The sequence below is a fragment of the Salvia hispanica genome, chromosome 1 (genome assembly GCF_029641045.1).
Source record: "Salvia hispanica isolate PSC_SH4W2 chromosome 1, Shi_PSC_v1, whole genome shotgun sequence".
Classification (NCBI taxonomy): domain Eukaryota; kingdom Viridiplantae; phylum Streptophyta; class Magnoliopsida; order Lamiales; family Lamiaceae; genus Salvia; species Salvia hispanica.
Window position 1 is genome coordinate 28,388,478 of NC_142692.1, and position 14,158 is coordinate 28,402,635.

The following is a 14,158-nucleotide window of genomic DNA, read 5'->3' on the forward strand; positions in this document are numbered from 1 at the left end:
GAGTTGATTGGTTTGGCATTGACCTTAGAATTAGAGTCATGTCTTTTGGATTGGTGATTAATATCTACATATTTGGTTCGTGCACTTATATTTGCCGCTAAACTATATCCTTTTCCTATTTGCAGGTAGGAATATTAGTGCCGCCCGCATCAGGTGGGCTTATCCACCGCTAATTTAAGAGGATTAGGTTTAAAAAATTCCCAACCTGATAAAAGTACAATTCGATTAGCCCGTGACTCAAGTGGGCCAAAACCAAAATTCGATGGGTTGGACCAAGGTACGACTATTGTCTATTATTTCTTCATGTTTGACATCTAAATGAAACATTTCTAAAAACGGAAACATCAATCTGTCAACTTTTTTACCTCTCTTACTTTATTCTTTCCACATAACTCACAAAATAAACTACATAAAATCTCGTGGCGAAAAAAAAATATTCCACTTCGAATGAACGGAGCAAGAATATATTAAATATTTATTAATATAATCGGAGTAGTAGATAAATACATTTAAAAAATTCTAATTAACTATAGGAAATATTCTAGTTTTTAGAATATGCTTCAAACTTTTTTAATATATGTTTAATTTTTATTTTATTTATATAAATTTTAAATTAATATTTAATTATGTTTGAGTTTAAACATATATCACAAAAATATCATAACTAAATGTTTTACCTTCTATAAATATAACTTATTTTTATTATTATGTAATAGATGACCACATATTAATTTAATCGGTAGCAGCTTGGCTAGCCTGAAACTCGAATATTTAGGGTTAGGATTGAATCTTTATAACCTGAAAAAGTCACAATCTAATTAGCATGCACTTGATTAACCCGCAACTCGAGTAGGGTTGGCCCGAAACCCGCTAGCTTTATCTGATTGACATCCTTATTTGCAGACATTCTTTGTTTATTTAGGGCATGATTGGTAGCAATATGGGGCTTTTATCAATTTCGCAGATAACTGATTTACAACAATTTTAGATAGTTAATCTTGTTTTTAATGGCGTTTGGTAGCAACCGTTTTTGGCTCAATCCATTGTTTGGTAGCCCTAAGTCATTATATTGGATACTAATATTAAACATTGTGATGCCATATATGTGTGACATCCCTAACCCGAAACTTGCATCATTTTGTATATTGACATATTTTTATTTATCTTTGCAATTTATATTGTTATCTAACAAAAGATATGAAAAGGATTTGAATACATCCCTATATATATATATATATATATATATATAGAGTTGTATTCATATACTTTTCCTATATTATATGCTTTTTCCTTTTTAATCACAACCATTCATTCTTATCATCTAATGGCCGAAATTAAGGCCTGATCATGCATTTTTTATTAATTAAAAAAGTGGAAAAGGGCTTTTAAGGGAATGACAATGTTGGTGGTTATGGAAAGTCCAAGATTTTCTCCTCACAGAATATTGCGTCGGTTTTTTAGTTCTTCTCCCAAAATTTTTTCTTCTCTTTCACCGTGAAAATAACCTCTCTTCTCTTTCATCTTTCAACGTTAGTTCTTCGTTAAAAATCAAATCTTGCGAAACGTGCCTTGGTTATAATTATCGTATGCAGTTTGTGCGTTTGTGCGTTATTTTTGGGAGTGTTCCTGGAATATTATCGTTAATACAATGGAAGAAGGTGGTTCCTCAACAATGGACGAAATGATTCAAACATGGACGAAGGTAATTAATTTCGAGAAGTCATAGTTTTTTGTATCCACGTTTCATTAATTTCCAAATCACACATATTAGCGCAAACTTCTTTGACATTCTGTATCTGTTAATTAAAGGGGGTCGCCTAGGGTTTAGAATTGAGTTTGCATGGGCTAGGGTTTAGGGACGGGCGGCTTGGATGTAAAGTTGTGAATAAATAATCCAACTATTAGTTTGTCTTGTTTATGGTTTAGAAACGTTGATTCATCTAGGGTGTTGTGCTACTAGCTACAAATAATGTAGAATTTAGTACTATATAATTTACATTATTAGATAGATAATGCACGTTTTATGTTGTGTTAAACGCTTTAATTAAACTAGGGTGTTGTGTTATTAGATACATATAATGTAGATTTAGTTTTGGATAATGTAAATTTGTAGATAGATAATGCAAGTTTTATGGTTCATAATGTTTGTGTTAGCTGAGTTTTGTTTTTTGTGATTGTGTGCAGTGGTTGTTGTACCTGAGTGTTCGAAAGAGTTGAAGCCTGTGGTTGGCCAGAAGTTCAAATCACTGGATTTTTGTTTCGCGTTCTACGATGTGTATGCGCGGGCTGTTGGTTTTGATACTCGCAAATCACAAATGAGGAAAACTGATGATATAATTACTTGGTACAACGTGGTATGCAACAGGGAAGGCAGCAAGAAGTCGAGCGAGGATGACCAATCAAATGCACGGTCTGGTTTTTCGTTAAAACGTCGACGTTTATCCAAGCGTTGTGGTTGTAAAGCCAGTATCTCATTCAAGTTCTTCTCCGACGAAGGAGTTTCAGGTTATACTGTTGAGGAGTTTAACGAAGTTCATAACCATTACATGGTTGGGACCGAGCATCAGCAGTTTATGTCAATCAATCAAAATTTGGACGACGTACACCACCAATTTATCCTTGATTGTTCAAAGGCTAACATAGGTCCCACGCTCACGTTTAATGTGCTGAAGGAAATTCTGGGTGGTTTTCACTCGTTGGCTGCAATGTTGGGGATATAAGGAATGCTTCACGAGACATCAAGGCATACGCTCATGGTTTTGACGTACAAATGGTTTTGGATGATATGGCTAGGAAGAAGGAGTTGTCTGAAGCATTCACATACGAGTATGAGGTTAATGCTAGCAACCAGCTTGTTGCTTTGTTCTGGTGTGATGGTTTGATGAAGAGGAATTACTACATGTTCGGTGATATTGCGGCTTTTGACACCACCTACAACACCAATAGGTATACCTGTCGTGCATTATAACATTTCAATATGTACATTATTGTATGCATTACAATGTATTTTGCATGCATTACATATGCAATTTTCTTGAATTATGTTGGCTTATGTTACGCAGGTATTGTATGATCTTCGCGCCATTCACAGGAAAGGACAATCAAGGACGACCAGTGACTTTTGCTGCTGGTTTGGTAAGCAACGAGAAGACAGGCGCTTTTGCATGGCTGTTTAGACATTTTGTCCAATGTATGGGGTTTGCTCCGAAGATGATTGTTACAGATCAAGATTTGGGGATGAGATCGGCTATTGAAGAGATTCTTGTCGGGACTCGCTACAGATGGTGTATGTGGCATATCATGCATAAGTTGGCCAATAAAGTTCCTGGTCGGTTGTTGCGGGACGAAGATTTCAAAAAAGAGTTCAATGCCTGCGTCTGGTCAGATCTGCTTGAACCCGACGAGTTTGAAGAAGAGTGGAATGGAGTACTTGAACGTTACTACCTGGAAGACCATGGTTGGTTGAAGACATTGTACGACTACAGGCAATTATGGATACCTGCACACTTCAGAGATTTCCCGATGGGCTCGATGATTAGGACCACCTCTATTTCTGAGTCAGAGAACAACTTCTATAAAAAATTTCTCAAGCCACGCAACAACATTGCCGAATTCTACTTGAATTTCAACCAAGCTGTGGATTTTCAGCGGAATAGTAGAACAAAGCTGGACTACCAAGACGCGACTGCCCTGCCTATATTGGCCACTACTCTGCCTTTCGAGAAACATGCTTCTACTCTGTACACAGATAGTATGTTCAAGAAAATACAAGAGGAGATCGTTGAGGGAAATGACAGATGTCGCGTTTTGTGGTTCTCATCTGCAGACAGTGTTGACACCTACAAACTTGGAGACAGCCTTCGCCATTCCTACTTTGTGAGACATGATAGGACTGACGACTCATATTCATGTGATTGCAAACTATTCAGTAGGCAGGGCTATCTGTGCAGCCATGTCTTCTTTTTGTTCCGTAACAATGAAGTAAAGAAGATTCCTGATAACTACTGTGCAAGTAGATGGATGAAGACTCCGCTGGTTAAGGCTGTCCATGGACATGTTGATGAGACTTTACCTACACAGTCCGTTTTTGATGAAAGGCAAAACGTTTCAAAGCAAGGGATCTCACTGTTCTATGGATTTCTTCGTCGATTTGAGACGGACATTGATGTGCTTCGTGCATTCGTAGGTGGATTGGAGGAACTTGGTAAGTCACTTCATGCTGGAACTCCTTTGCCATCCGCTGCCGAGAAGAGGCGAATGATTGAACAGTTTTATGGAATGGAAAGGCCGGAAGTCGTCGAGGTCCACCCTCCGGATGTGGTAAAGACGAAGGGGCACGCGAGCAGCTCCGCTAGTCGTCTGATTTCGAAGAGAGAAAAGGCTATCAAGGATGCTACTAGGCCCCTTAGACGGTGTAAGGCGTGCGATGAGTTGTGCCATCACGACTCTAGAAATTGTCCTATGCTTAAAGAGCTTGAAACGGAGAATGAGCTGCATAAGGGAAAGAGGAAATGTTGATTAATTTTCATTATAACAGCATTATTGTTCTTTGTTTTGCGTTTTATGCTCAGTGTTTTAGTCTATTTATTCTCACTTTGAACTAGATTGTGTAAATGAATATTCATTATAAAAGTTTTATTGTGCATTATTGTTATCTATTTGTTACATTAATTGAATTGACTACTTGTTTCGTTTTCAGAAGTATTACAGGAACCGGTCGTTTGGAGAAACAGTATTTTCTGTAATTTGAATAACCTTGCATTACAGGCATATTTACATACATTATGCATGTATAAGTGTTACATTATTCGTTATATGCACTGGTATGTCACTTCATTAACATCACGGAAAATTGCATTATAAATCAATTTATTTACATTATTTGTATAGTTATATGCATTGTAGTTTGCATAATGTATAACATTAATATGTTCGATAGCTTTGTTATACATTATTCCCTGTATATTGTTCATTATTAGGCAATATTTTGTAATTATTAAGTTATCTGAAGCAATTACCAGTTTTGTGGAGCAAACATTTTGTACCTACATATCCAAAACATTCGAAATCACCTAGTTCAGGAGTATCCAAAACATTTAGTTCCAAAAAATCGAAAACATTTCAAGATATCCAAAGCATTCGAACCCACAAATTCGATGTTCACCCTTCCCATCCTAAAAAAACATCTAGTTCATATCCAAATAAAAAACCATCTAGTTCACTCGAGCCCATAATTCTCGACCCACTTTTCAAAGCTGAATTTAGGCGGCCTATCCATCCAATGCTTCGTGGCTTGTGTTTGGTTGGTCCCAGTCTTCGAGTTGTGTGGAGAAGTTAGCAGCACCGTCGCAAACTTCATGCGCAACAATTCCAGGCTCTTCGTTCCTTTTGCAGTTAGACCGCAGTCCCAATCCTTCTCCTTCTCTCCGAAGTACGTCTCCATATGCCTCATCACATACACCCCCGTGTCCACGGTGCCACTGTTGTTCCTCCACGGCATTGTCACGACATGCGCACTACATTTTTTTACTTGAGCCGCCATTTTTGAAACCTTGGACTTCGTAAGTGCTGTTGCAAAGAATTTTTTCTACACGCCAAAACCAAACAAATTTGAACAATTGACATAATGTACAATTTGTGATGTATAATGCACAAAATATAATGTGTAATGTATATTACCATAACAGAGGGCGTGTCCCCATATTTCTCTCCAAATGTCCCGTGTGTCTCAGCCAATGTGTGATCAATGATGTTCATCTTGGAATCACCAAGATCAAAACAGATCACATACTGATGGGACGCCCCCCAAACTGGGAAGAAAAACTGCACAATGGAAGTAGCATTAGCAAACACAATTCTCTCCAGTACATATAAGAAACGACTACATTATTTAACTACAACTCACCATTTCATACTTGTCCCACTGATAGCTTCCCGTTCCAATTATTTCCTCCAACACCCTGGTCCAGAATGTATCGAACTGGAATTCTTCTGTCCATTCGGGTTGTGCGTCCACCATTGACTGAATCTGTAGTTTGTTTGTGTTAGCCGTTACAAACTTTAGATAATTATAGTAACGAGACATAAACATGGAGAGAATGGTGTTCACTCACGCATGGTCTTGTTGAGAAGAAAAGTCTGGAAACTGTCTCCGGCGCCTTGTTCTTTTCCATTGTATTCAGGTAAGAGCTCCATGTGTCGATAACATCGGGGCTCACAGGCTTGAATGGCGCTAATGACTGCATCTCGATCTGCACAGTACTCTTCCAGTTGTCGTGGTAGACAACTTGATCCCTGTACATGTTTAACCAGTTAAAACAATTTCATATGCCCCAAAAGTAAGAATATCTAAAGTATAAATTTTACCTGTTCTTTTCCGCCGTGCTAAGAACCCAGTAGTACAGTTGCTTGTCCACTGTGTGTGGCTTGGCGGTCAGTCTAACAGCTCTCTCGTGGAATGGAGACCGGGTAGCCAGACTTGGCTTCTTCATTCGTCTGGTTGCTTTCTGCAAAATAATAAAGACACATAACAATCGTTCAGTAGATCTATTACTTTAGTCCTTGTATTAACTACACTATTCGATACCTCATCCGCATCCGACTCCTGTGCGATCTGTTTCCCTCTTGCCTTTTTTGATCACCAGCCTTTCCACCTACATGTTTTGGATCTACAAGTTGCGGTGGCTCACTTGTTCGCACAACACCAATCACTACGCCCTTACGGGGTGCAGCAGCCTGTACCTTTAAACAATAAATAAAATAACATTTCAATAATGCATGGCTACAAACTAATAATGCAGAAAATGAAGGCTTCCTTTAGATACTCAACCTCCTGCCGAATGTCCATCTGTTTGTCCATTGCTGCCTTTGAAGGTCCATCCCTAGCTGGCTGTTTTCTCTTCGCTGTCGGAACCTCAACGCGTTTCCCTTTAGTTGTCTGTTTTTTTTTCAAAAATTAAATAATTTAAGTGCACTGAATAATGCATACATATATACATATAATGTACAGAAGTTCTGAAAATAATGCAAGTTATACTTGAGATTATATTATTACACAATGCAAGTTGTGATTGAGATTTTTTTACCTTGACGGTGTCCCCTACGGCTGCACTCTTTGTTTTGTCTTTATTTTTCTCGGCTTTACTATTTGCCGCTGCATCCACCCTATCCTTCACTTCATTGTCACCACTGCTTCTAGGCACCTAGAAACAAACGACCAAAAAAGAAAAGTTGTAATATTGTTACTAATTAATAACACTTAATAATTTAGTATCTTACAATATACCTCAGTCGCTGCTAAACTGGAAGTTTTCTCATGCCGGCCACCACCATCTTTTGCTGCTGTGTCCCCACCCTGGTCAGCAGCGCCACCCGGTTCATCTTGTGTTGTATCATCAGTGGTTTTAGTCCCTGAACCACCAGCCCCGTCTGTCGTCTGGGTTTGTTGTGTAGCAAACGGGTCAGGACATTCAAATCCGTCCAGCACAAAAGATGGCCTATCGAAGCCTCTTGCAATCGTCTTCTTCTTGTCGTATGCCGCCATCATTTTTTCCATCTCATCAATCCACTCTTGACTGTACTCCTCTTCATCCTCCCTCGCTTGAGTCAAACGTGTAACAATCTCTTCTTGCTCAACCACATGTTCCTCCTCCAACCCCAACAACTTCTTCCCAATTTGACTACCTACTCGTACGCAGTCATCCTCCATCATTTCAATAGGAATCATTTTGAAATCATCTACCCACGTCGAAATCGCGTAGCCCAAGAGAGTGCTTGACTTGATAAACTTATCTCTTATACGCTTAGCTCTGTTCTGGCTGGGTCCTGCCCCGCCTCCTCTGTTCACATCTTCCAGTCTCCTTGCTTCTTCTTCCACCAATCTCCCAGTACTGAATTGGTCGCGCTCAGCCTCCTCTCTTTGTTTTAAGTTTTCCATCGTCCAGCCTTTTACTGTTGGCCAGGCCCGGCTGACTCGCCTCCGGATGTGAACCACGCGGTCCACATACGCCAACTGGTAAACACAGAGGAACTGAAGGTCAATAATCCATTTTCTGGTATGCTTAATGCATGAATACATTATTTTTAATGCAAGAAATGACGGACAGTAATGCATAAGTAAAACAGAATATGAAATATGCTTCAATATGACCAAAATTCACTTTTAATGCAGAAAGGGTTTCACTTACCAATAAAAAGTGCATAGGCCCGGTGAAATATACAGTGTCACCTTTCTTCCATGTAGGATAGGTGGCCTCCAATACTGATAAGACGTAGCGGCACCAGTTGAGACTCCTAATCTCATCAACATCGTCGATGAAATGTAGAATCTTCGGCTTCAAGTTACCGTCCGCCGGCGTCTTAATTACTGCATTTTCTAGCATGAAGATGAACATCCGTTTGAAATCAGGACCACCGTTCACCTCCTGCTTAATCACTTTCGCAACATCACCCGTTGTCATTTTGTAACGACTCTTTCCACAACGTTCTGCAACGTAGTCGTTGAACTGGAATTCGGTTTGCTTATCAACTGGCCTTGTGATTGGTGTTGGCCCCTTTGGAAAACCTAACGTCAGATGGACATCGTCCTCATCGATCGTCAAGCCTCCACCCCCACACAACGGTATCTGGCAGCGTGCAAGATTCAATGAGTTGAGAACCCAGTAGGCGATGTACCCGGGGATCTCGCTGATGTTGTAGTGTAGCATGGCCCCGAATCCAAGTTCTTCCACTGCTTCCTTTTGCCGTGGGGTCAGCTCTTTCAAACAATTCACAAATTTTGTGGTGCTCCTGGTGTATAAATGGTCAACCTTTTTCCCTCGAGTCTTCCTCTTGTCCGCATCTTCAGTTGAGGTACTAGCCTCTGCCCTCTGCTGTTCCTTAATTCTATCTCTAAACTTTTGTGCTACTGATAAAGGCAGTACATCATCCACAGCCTGATCTATATCCAATCTTGGGTGTTTGGAAGCTGCAAAAAGGAAAGTGCACAATTACAATTAATGCATAATAATAACTGGATAATGTTAATGAACCGTATAATAATGCAGAAAATGTACTTAATAATGTAGCAACCACGTTTACAACGATTAGCAACATTAAATCAGCTATGGAATATAGTTGTAATGCAAAAAAACATGACCAAAATGCACAAAAAATGTTAAATAATGTTGAAATCTTGACTGCACCAAATAAGCACTGCAACTTCACACCTTCATCAACAAAACTAACACAAACACAAAGAATGTAGAAAAAGAACTGGATAATGTAAAAAAAAAGGTAAACCACTTCTAGCAACATTAAAGCAGAGATGGAATACAGTTGTAATTCAAAAAAACAGGAACAAAATGCACCAAAAATGTTAAATCATGCATGAAATTTTTCTCTACCCACATTGTAGAATAATAATGATGCAAACTAAACAAATAATTCAGAAAATTTAATGAATAATGTTTAAAATTTGCAACCAACTTCAATAATGTTGATATCCAACCGAATAATGCAGAAAAATAACTGCATAATTTAAACAAAAGGTAAAACACTTCTAGCAACATTATATCAGATATGGAATACAGTTTTAATGTCAAAAAACAGGAACAAAATGCACAAAATTTTTTGAATAATGTATGAAACTTCTCTCTAGCCGCACTGCAGAACAATAATGATGAAACCCAAACAAATAATTCAGAAAATTGAAGGAATAATGTTTAAAAATTTGAAACCACTTGGAAGAACAACTACCCAGCTATGTGAAAGAGTTGTAATGCAAACAAATAACCATAAAATGCACAACGAACGTTAAATAATGAACAAATCAATGAAAAAACACAAAATCGGTTTCTTATAATGGCGCAGCATTCTCACCTTCGGTCTGCGTGGGCTGGCTCTTGTAGGGGCGGCCTCTTTTCGACATCGCAAAACTAACACACACAACAACAACAACAGAAAGCGCGTTAAAAAATACACCAGAACCACAAAATTCGAACATTTAAAGCAAAGTCGACAATAATCGTCAAATTGAGGATGAATACAACCGAAAACCCTAAAATCAAACCAAATTCTACTCAGAAACCAACAATAAACATCCAAATATTGATAACCCATCATCTAATGCTCACTATTTCACATTTTTCAAAGAAAATTTACTAAAAAACGAGACTTAATACTCATACCATACACGAAGAACGGAGATGTATACTTGACCGACGTCGCTCGCGCTCTTAAAACTGAACTTTGAGACTCGGAATCGTCGACCCACGTCGCTTTTCACTGTCAAACCCTGCTTCGAAGTCGCGGCCGGTTCAAAGCGATTTCAACGGCGGCGGCTAGGGTTCGGCTTGTTTGGAAAAATGAGAGAATTGTTGTTGATCGTGTTTGATTTGATAGAATGAGAGAGAGAGAGAGTAAGAAGTTGGAAGGTGTATCAAAATCCCGCTTAATTATCGGAACTGCCGTTTTGAAACGTGCTCCAGGCATTATATTTTTACTATTATAACCTTATAATGCACAGAATGCTAATCATAATGCAACACGGGATTAATTTCAGAAATCTAATCTTGACCGTCCACTACTATAATCTAATGGATGTGATTAAAAAGGAAATAGTACTCTAAGGGGTAAAAGTAGTTTAATGCTCCCATATATATATATATATAGAGAGAGAGAGAGAGAGGGTATATACGTATATTACATAACTATTGAAAAGTATAAGCGTGTGTATGTGTAATAATGTGAATTTGTGTATGGAAATATTGTATTACACGTCAAAATGTGCATGGAAATTTAGTGAGTATATGTACATGTTGTTATATAAAAGTACAAAAGTGGACGTGACTAGTGTCCTAACTATTAAGCTATGGTTATATATTTATACTTAATATATGAAATGTTTTTTTTTCAGTAATCATTACCTCACCACTAAATATATAAGTGACACGTAGCACTAAGTACTTAGCTAAGAATATGTCATTTGGAGTTAAATTATCAAAATTTACATGCATGAGTCAGCTATTGACCGACGTGAATGTTTATAAATTATTAATCATATTATAAAAATTTAAAAAAATTAAAAAAATCTATAAAAAAAACGTTTTTATTTAATAAAATATTAAATTAATTGTAAATTAATCATAACCATAATATTAAGAAAAATGAGTGGCCCTAATTTGGTCTCTAGTTCGGTCTTTAAGAATGGATTTGTGGTTAATAGGACTCTCTTTATATATATATATATATATATATATATATAAGAATGAGTGTCCAAGTCACTTCTTTTTTTGTCCAAGTTGCTTTTCTTTTTGTCGAACTCACTTCCTTTTTTCTGTGTGAGTTTCGGGAATATCCCCATTCATGGGTCCGAGATCTACATCTATGAATTGAAAGGTCCGAATGATCAACTCTGCAATCAGTTGTTAGAATCAATAGGTCTTCAAATTGTTCATTTGAAAAAATGGAAACCCTTCTTATTGGATGATCATGATACTTCCCGAAAATGGAAATTCTTGATCAATGGAGGAACGCCCTTTTTGTTCAATAAGATACCAAAGTGGATGATTGACTCATTCCATACTAGAAATAATCGCAGGAAATCCTTTGATAACGCGGATTCCTATTTCTCAATGATATTCCACAATCAAGACAATTGGCTGAATCCCGTGAAACCATTCCATAGAAGTTCATTGATATCTTCTTTTTATAAAGCAAATCGACTTCGATTCTTGAATAATCCACATCACTATATATATATATATATATAAAGAGAGTCCTATTAACCACAACTCCATTCTTAAAGACCGAACTAGAGACCAAATTAGGGCCACTCATTTTTCTTAATATTATGGTTATGATTAATTTACAATTAATTTAATATTTTATTAAATAAAAACGTTTTTTTTATAGATTTTTTTAATTTTTTTAAATTTTTAATTTTTTTTTTACTTTTCTATTTTTATTTTTTTATTTTTTTTTATTTAATAAAAACTTGCTGGAGTAAATAATGATCTATATTCACTACATAATGAACTAAATGAATGTATGTTATGAACTTATTTCTTAATTCAGTCGTGCTATTACTTCATTCTGTTAGTTTATTACTTCATTTATTCATGCTATTACTTCATTCTATTAGTTTATTATTTCATTCAGTCATGCTATTACTTCATTCCATTAGTTTATTACTTCATAATGTGTTATGACATAATTATCTTTCAGTTGGGTTTAGGGTTATTACTTCATTCAGTCATGTTATTACTTCATTTCGTTAGTTTATTACTTCATTCAGTCATGTTATTGTTATAAGCTTATTACTTCATTCAGTCGTGCTATTACTTCATTCCGTTAGTTTATTACTTCATTTATTCATGCTATTACTTCATTCCGTTAGTTTATTACTTCATTCCGTTAGTTTATTACTTCATTCAATCATGTTATTACTTCATTCCATTAGTTTATTACTTCATAATGTGTTATGACATAATTATCTTTCAGTTGGGTTTAGGGTTATTACTTCATTCCGTTAGTTTATCACTTCATTCAATCATGTTATTACTTCATTCTATTAGTTTAGTACTACATTCCGTTAGTTTATTACTTCATTCAGTCATGCTATTACTTCATTCCGTTAGTTTATTACTTCATTCAGTTATGTTATTACTTCATTTCATTAGTTTACTACTTCATTTCATTAGTTTACTACTTCATTTCATTAGTTTATTACTTCATAATATGTTATGACATAATTATCTTTCAGTTGAAGCAAATTCAGTATATAATGAATGCGAAAAATTACTTCATAACATACATTCATTTAGTTCATTATGTAGTGAATATAGTTCATTATTTACTCCAGCAAGTTTTTATCGAATAAAAAAAAATTTAAAAAAAAAATACTAAAAAAAAAAAATTTAATTTTTAAAATTTTTTTAAAAATTTTTAAAAAAAATGAAAAAAATTAAAAAATAAATAAATTAAAAATGTTTTTATTTAATAAAATATTAAATTAATTCTAAATTAATCATAACCATAAGATAAAGTAAAATGAGTGGCTCAAATTTGGTCTCTAGTTCGGTCTTTAAGAAGGTTTCGACATTGATCACAACTCTATATATATATATAAAGAAAAAGAAAGAGATTTTTAGGAGACTTCAGTGGAAGAAAAATAAAAAGAACGGGAAGGGGAAGAAAGCTTTCGGAAAATAGCATCACATGTTGTGGAGCGAGAAGCGGGAACAAGTTCCTGACTAGATTAATTATCGTAAAGGTGTGTATAAATCACATTTTTAATTTTACATGTTTTATGTGGTTAATTGCTATGTATTGAGTTAAATTGAATAATTGAATTATACGATGTTATATTGATATGATATGTGTTTAGTGGTGATGATGGAGATAAATGCTTGGTGCAATAAATATATTAATAGTATATTATATTGGAATTATGTAGTGGAATATGATATGGATATGTGATTAGATATGTTTTGCATATGGTATTGGAATTAACTGAATCATTTGATTAAAGAGGATCTGTGATAGTCATGTCTTGGATCTGAAATCATAGTGGACATATTGGGACCTTTGGATCAATCATAGTGGGACCTTCGGGTCAAATCATATTGGCATATTGGAAATCTCGGGCACATACCAGGCTTGAACTATCACAGCATAATGAACCGAACAATGTGGCATGTGCATATGTGTATGGAATTATTTGTAATATTTGTTGTTAATTGTTATATATATTGGTTAAAGAATATGTTTGATTTTTGAGCTGTGGAATTAAAGGTAAGGTTTATATACACTGAGTTGTGGCTCATATAAACCACTAATATTTTTTCAGGAATAAGATATGAGTGAAGTATTTGGTTGAGATGAGTCGTAGGAATTGCACATGTTATCAGGGTCGGCGGCTGACGCGTTTTGGCAACCTTCTCCTCCTAATCATTTATGCATGTAAATAAGTGTATTGTATATAGAGTGGTGAGAGGGTCCCACTATAGTTTAGAATGTTTGAAATATGTACTTGATAAATGTTGGTATTGAAATTATATAATGTGTGTTTTATTTACTTGACGTGTGGATTATTCAAATTAAATTTTGAATTTATTTATAGTAAGTGTATAAGTCATAAGGGTTGAGGTGTGACAGTTTAGGTGGTATCAGAGCGGGG

At 36.0% G+C, this 14,158-nt stretch overlaps 3 protein-coding genes across 3 annotated transcripts; 2 read left to right on the plus strand and 1 right to left on the minus strand.

Annotated features, from left to right (window-relative positions):
• The first annotated feature begins 1,692 nt into the window (after positions 1-1,692).
• Positions 1,693-2,720, plus strand: LOC148933546 (protein FAR1-RELATED SEQUENCE 5-like). Its single transcript, XM_089060556.1, has 2 exons — positions 1,693-1,702; positions 2,185-2,720. Exons 1-2 carry the CDS (start codon positions 1,693-1,695, stop codon positions 2,718-2,720), a joined length of 546 nt encoding a protein of 181 aa, XP_088916682.1.
• A 50-nt stretch (positions 2,721-2,770) lies between these two features.
• On the plus strand, positions 2,771-4,518 carry LOC148933547 (protein FAR1-RELATED SEQUENCE 5-like). The gene is made up of 2 exons (XM_089060557.1): positions 2,771-2,946; positions 3,063-4,518. The coding sequence occupies exons 1-2, from the start codon at positions 2,771-2,773 to the stop codon at positions 4,516-4,518; spliced, it is 1,632 nt and encodes a 543-aa protein (XP_088916683.1).
• A 700-nt stretch (positions 4,519-5,218) lies between these two features.
• Positions 5,219-9,907, minus strand: LOC148933548 (uncharacterized). The gene is made up of 11 exons (XM_089060558.1): positions 9,859-9,907; positions 8,187-8,965; positions 7,286-8,011; positions 7,086-7,202; positions 6,830-6,937; positions 6,658-6,741; positions 6,367-6,506; positions 6,114-6,294; positions 5,906-6,028; positions 5,680-5,823; positions 5,219-5,587 (listed from the first exon to the last, which is right to left on the minus strand). The coding sequence occupies exons 1-11, from the start codon at positions 9,905-9,907 to the stop codon at positions 5,219-5,221; spliced, it is 2,820 nt and encodes a 939-aa protein (XP_088916684.1).
• Between the last annotated feature and the right edge of the window lie 4,251 nt (positions 9,908-14,158).

What these genes read in the sequence shown, in the direction of transcription:
- LOC148933547 (XM_089060557.1), top strand. Translation starts at nt 2,771, where the DNA reads ATGGTTTTGGATGATATGGCTAGGAAGAAGGAGTTGTCTGAAGCATTC. An exon ending in ACCACCTACAACACCAATAG is followed by an intron (nt 2,947 to 3,062) that starts GTATACCTGTCG and finishes TATGTTACGCAG; the next exon opens with GTATTGTATGATCTTCGCGC.
- LOC148933548 (XM_089060558.1), bottom strand. Translation starts at nt 9,907, where the DNA reads ATGTCGAAAAGAGGCCGCCCCTACAAGAGCCAGCCCACGCAGACCGAA. An exon ending in AGATGGACATTCGGCAGGAG is followed by an intron (nt 6,742 to 6,829) that starts GTTGAGTATCTA and finishes TATTGTTTAAAG; the next exon opens with GTACAGGCTGCTGCACCCCG. An exon ending in AGCACGGCGGAAAAGAACAG is followed by an intron (nt 6,295 to 6,366) that starts GTAAAATTTATA and finishes AAACATGTACAG; the next exon opens with GGATCAAGTTGTCTACCACG.